Here is a 5,447-nt window from a genome sequence, read left to right on the forward strand (position 1 = left end):
GTTTTTATCATCTTCGCCGTCTTCCTTATTATCTTCTGGCTGTTCACCTTCTTCAAAGTCCCAGAGACCCGAGGCAGGACTTTTGAGGACATCTCACGGGCCTTTGAAGGGCGAGATCAGGACGCCGCAGGATCCGGGAAGAGCCCAGCCATGGAGCTGAACAGCCTGCAGCCTGGGAAGCAGCAGGCCACAGGCGTGTAGGCCACCTCCACCAGGACTGCGGACAGCGACCCTCTGAGGCCGCCTTCAGCCCACAAACCTAGGACTGTTACAGTGCTGCTGCCCGTGCCTGTCTCCCCCTCAGCAAGCCCTGGCTTACAGGCCAGTGCCCGGGCTTCTCAAAGCGTATCACTTGTTGGACCTTCTCCCGTGGCACCAGCCAGGTGACCTCCCCTCACTGGGCCACACACCCCTCTTCTGCCGTGAGGGCCAGCTCTGCTCGGGTGCAAGGGAAAGCTGTGGATTCCACACCTCAGTTCTCAGGCACTTGGGTTGTATTTATTTTATCTCCTGGTTTTACTGCATAAATATTTATTTTTTTAAGTAAATTTTACCAAACAGTGAAGACATAAGGAAATGGAGGTGAGAGGCCTTTAAAGAAAGGCTATAGATAAAGCAGGTTTGATACCAGAGCAAGCAAGGTGTGAGAAGGAAAGACTCAGGGAGAAGGGGGGTGCAATGTGGTCCCCAGGAGGGCACCTGCTCCCCACAGTGTCTGCATCTCTCACAGGAGACTTCGTTACACTTCATTTCAGGAAAGTCATGTGCCTGCAGAGAAAAACTACTGGTTACCTTTGGAAGTTTGCTTTAAAATTATAGTTTATATACATATATATAGTATTACTTGAAATCCGGGGCTGTTACTAAGATGGGCATTGTCATTACATGCAGTAGATGGATTTTTATTTCAAGAGTCCAGACAAGAGAGGTTGTTTGTAGAAAGCCACCTCCCTACCCTCCCTGGACCAAGCCAATTCTCATTTGTCCTGTAGACCCCACACCCCCACCCTCACCTCTACCCCCACCCTGCTCTCCAGTGAGGGCAAAAAATACTGCTCACTAGAGCTTCATTGTTTCTCCACTTTGTTACAATATTTTGTTGATTTTTGACTTTAACTTATAGCTTTAAAGGAATTCCGAGGAGAACCCTCATGGGTAATTTGGAATTTGAGACCTCAGCTCTGGGAAAAGATTTTTCATGAACGATTGCTGTGTTTTAGTGTGCTGTGTATGGTCAGGGCTTGCCGGTCCACGTCTGTTACCATACCAGGTCACTCTTGTACCATGTTACTGTGACACCCACTAGGTGCCCTCAGGGACCTGACTCCTCTGATGGACACATTTAAGAAGGGAGTAAATGACACTTGGAGAGCAGGAGCGTGTGTTGCTCTGTCATATTGCTCGGGTGGAAGTAGTTCATAGGCCACTTGCTTCGAGTGTTGCTGTCACCTCCTTTTGCATAGAATGTATTAAACCCACCCCTATATGTAGAAGCAACACTGCCTCTGCTGGGTGGTATTTGCACCCAAAACTTGTGATTCAGATTCACCTGCTGTCCTTCAGGAATGGAAGGAGCCACCTCCCTTGGCTGAGGTGGAGGGGGAAGGGGAGAGATGAGGTTGCCTGGGGGTTTGAGGGGCTGCAGGGAGAGGAAGTGGTAAAACTAATTGGAGGGGATCAGATGGTTGGATGGCAGCAGGATATCTGCAGTCATTTTACCCCACCCCCTCGTCCCCTCTGCCCTCCTGCATCTCCCATCTCCCGCTCCTTGGTGCTCACACATTTCAGGCCCTCCGGGCAGACCACAGTGTTGCAGTCCTCGGTTCCCACCATTCCCTGGTCCCTGGGTTTTGGATGAGCACTGTTGCTGGGGGCAGGGCTTTTACAGAAGGTGGCTCCTCATGCCCCACCTCTTCTGCCTGGGTGGTACTGCAGGGTAGAGTTCCCATTTCTCAGTGACCAGGTTGTAAATATTTCCACATGGGTTTTCTACTATTGATGTTACTGTGGTTCTCGGTTTTGAAATAAAAGTTCTAAATGACCTCATTTCTGTGCTTCTTATAACACCATCAGCTTTAATCCTGGCTGAGCTGCTCTTTGCCTGTCATGACCCTGAGCCGTGTTTTTTGGTTTGTTTTTTTCTTTTTTTTTTTTAGTGGAACCAGGGATTGAACTCAGGCCTTTGTGCTTCCCAGGGAAGTGCTTACTCCACTGAGCTATCTCGCCAGCCCTGAGCCATGTTTTTTAGACCTTCATACAGAAAACTAGCAGGGCTTACGCAGATCACATGAAAAGGCTTGTCTTGTTTTCTCATTGAAAATACAATGTACTCGGGCTGGAGAGATGGCTCAGTGGTCTAAAGCACCTACTTGAAACAAGCTTGGCAAAGCACAAGGACCACAGTTCAATCCTCCAGCACCACATGCCAGCCAGCCCCGCCCCCTGGTGGGCTGAGCTGGCCACACACAATAAAAATAAATATTTAAAAAAAAAAAAGAAAATACAATGTACTCAACACCCGAATTTAAAGGGGAAGATTCATTCAGCTCCATTTCTGTCCATAGTTGCTCAGAGGAGCTTCACAAAGTAGAAACAGCTCCTGGAAGAAAACAGCAAAGCAAAAGGCAGCCACAGCTCTTCTCAACCCACGTACCTTCCCAGGCTGTTTAGGGAGGGTAGCACTTGCTCTTAAGCCCAGTGTCCTGGAGCCTAGCGTTGCACCATGAGTCCCAGCGTCACACTCTGGATCCAGCTCCTAACACCTGCAGCCTAAGCGATGCCATCTTGCAGCAGCACTGCAGGATGCGCCACAACCCTTAGCAACTTTGGGGCTTTGCCATCATTGGACCTGTAGTAGCTATTGATCTGGATAGCCCACAATCATTGTTTCTCTCTGCACCATTGTCAGCAGCCCCTGTGATAACCCTTCCCCCTGGGCCAGACGTCACCCCCACCCCCAAAGCCAATGCCCGCTTCCTAGAGATGGTGCTGGGTCCCTGGATTCCATCTCCCTTTCTCCCACAGGAGCTGGGAGCTAGGGAGAAAGTGCAGCTTGCCCTTTTCCTTTTCTTCGTTCAAGTGCATCACTTCGCCTTCTCCAAGGGCTCTGATTTTCCCTTCAGATCCTTCTTGAGTCCCAGGGATCCACCTTCCTTCTTTCTTTCCTCTGTTGTCTTCCGGTGTCTGAATTAAAATCTCCAAAGGCTGCTCTGTTCTGCCATTTTGTCCTGCCTCCCCTACCCCACTTTTTGTAAGACAAAGCCTCCCCAAATTTCCCAGGTACCACTTTCAATCCTCCGTGAAGCTGCCAAGCACTGGGATTACAGACCCATCTAAGTGGGTTGATAGTCTTTGCTATAATAAGCTTGGGATCTGTGCATGGTTTCATCCTCTGGTGGCAGCCAGCTACTTAAATGCCACTTAAGTCAAGTAGCATCCTAAGAGTAAGGGCAGGGGCTGGGGAGATGGCTCAGTAGAATAAGTGCTTCCCTGGCAAGTGTAAGGGCCTGAGTTCAATCCCTGGTTCCGCAAAAAAAAAAAAAAAGTAAGGGCAATGGACAGGCGCTTCCTCTTAATGCATTCATATTCTACACAGGTTAGGTAAGACCCAAATCACAAACTTGGAAGGGCTGGCAAGATAGCTCAGCAGACTAAGCACCTGTTGAGGCAAGCAAAGGGACTGGGGTTCGATTCTCAGTACTGCATGCTGAACTGGGCACTGAGACCAGACCTGGTGCTGCATGCCTGTAACCCCAGCAGTGGGGAGGCTGAAAACAGTAAGATCACTATGAGTCCCAGCTGCATAGTGAGACACTGCACCAAATACATTAAAAAATAAAAGCGATAAACTTGGAGGCAGAATATTTTGAGCACCAGGAGGTGAATGTAAAGATGGAAAGATAGTTATAGTGAGCTGGATGCGTAAGTGAGTTCTAAAGACCTTGGGCCGGGGAGATGGTTCAGTAGAATAAGCACTTCCCTGGCAAGCACAAGGGCCTGAGTTCAATCCCTGGTTCTGCAAAAAAAAAAAAAAAAAAAAAAAAAGACCTTGGTGCTGGGTGTGTACAATGAGGAGGAGACACTACAGCTGGGGCAAGAGCAGGTGTGTGGAGGAGTGGGCAGCCCGTGCACAATCACACCTGGCTATTTTATATGTAACATTTTATTCAACATATAGAGGTTGCATCTCTTCCTCCTCCTCCTCCTCCTCTTCTTCCTCCTCCTCTTCTTCCTCCTCCTCTTCCTCTTTTTTTTTTTTTTTTGTTACCAGACATCAAACTCAGGACCCTGTGCTTGCAAGCCAGGTGCTTAGGCCACTGAGCTATCTCCCTGGCCCGAGTGCATTTTCTTTTCCAACACAGATGGAAGGAACATCAATACAATCAATTATATGTAAAACCAGGCATCAAGCCTTAGACCCCCCCTCTTTTTTGCCGGGGGAAGGGGGTTTCAGGAATCAAACTCAGGGCCTCATACTTGGCAGGCAGGCCCTCGTGCTGTCGAGCTGTATCTCCAACAAGCCTTAACAGATTCCAGAGGAACAGTGTATCCAGTGCCCACACACCATGCATTATGATAGGATACTAATAAAATACACAAGCAAAAAAAAAAAAAAAGAAGAAGAAGAAGAAAAGAAAGAGGGCTGGTGAGATGGCTCAGTGGTCTAAAGCACCTACTTAGAACAAACTTAGCAAAGCACAGGGACCACGGTTCAATCCCCCAGCATCACATGCCAGCCAGCCCTGCCCCCTGGTGGGCTGAGCTGGCCACACACACACACACACAAAAGAAGAAGAAGAAAATACACAAGGAATGGTGGTGCACACCGACACTCCCAGCACACAGGAGGCTCAGCACGAGGATCTCTGCTAGCTCAATGCCCACCTGGACTACAGAATCAATTCAAGAACAGCTCGGACTACATAAAGAAACCTTAACTTAAAAAAAATAAATTGAAAGTCCAGGGAAATAGCTTGGTGGTCTCATCGACTACCTGGCAAGCACAAGGGCCTGAGTTCAATCCCCAGTTCCGCCAAAAAAAAAGGAAAAGAAAAGAAAAGAAAAGAAAAGAAAAGGGAGGGTTGGGGGCCAGGGAGATGGCTCAGTACAATAAGTGCTTGGCTGGCAAGTGCAAGGGCCTGAGTTCAATCCCTGATTCCACCAAAAAAAAAAAAAAAAAAAAAAAGAAAAGAAAGAAAGAGGAAAAAAAAAAAAAGAAAAGAAAAGGGAGGGTTGGCGAGATAGCTCAGAAGGGTAAGGGCCTGCTTAGGCATTCGCAGGGACCAAGGTCCAATCACCCGCACCACATGTTGTGCTGGCCCCGACCCCAGGCACACTGCACACCTGTAATCCAGCACTGGGAAGGGTGAAAACAGGCCAATCACTATGAGTCCGAGCTGCGTAGTGAGACCCTGTGCCAAATACATTTAAAAAAAGGAGGAGGAGGA

The 5,447-nt window shown here is 48.5% G+C and overlaps 1 protein-coding gene across 1 annotated transcript in view; it reads left to right on the plus strand.

Moving 5' to 3' along the window:
* LOC101567871 (solute carrier family 2, facilitated glucose transporter member 3) overlaps positions 1-1,644 on the plus strand; it is a 121,598-nt gene extending 119,954 nt beyond the window's left edge. The window contains exon 12 of the mRNA XM_023707414.1: positions 91-1,644. Coding sequence (XP_023563182.1) covers positions 91-201 — 111 coding nt within the window. The 3' untranslated portion in view covers positions 202-1,644. The remainder of the gene's footprint in view (positions 1-90) is intronic.
* Positions 1,645-5,447: the final 3,803 nt, after the last annotated feature.

This window comes from Octodon degus, unplaced genomic scaffold (genome assembly GCF_000260255.1).
Source record: "Octodon degus isolate 3935 unplaced genomic scaffold, OctDeg1.0 scaffold00288, whole genome shotgun sequence".
NCBI classification, from domain to species: domain Eukaryota; kingdom Metazoa; phylum Chordata; class Mammalia; order Rodentia; family Octodontidae; genus Octodon; species Octodon degus.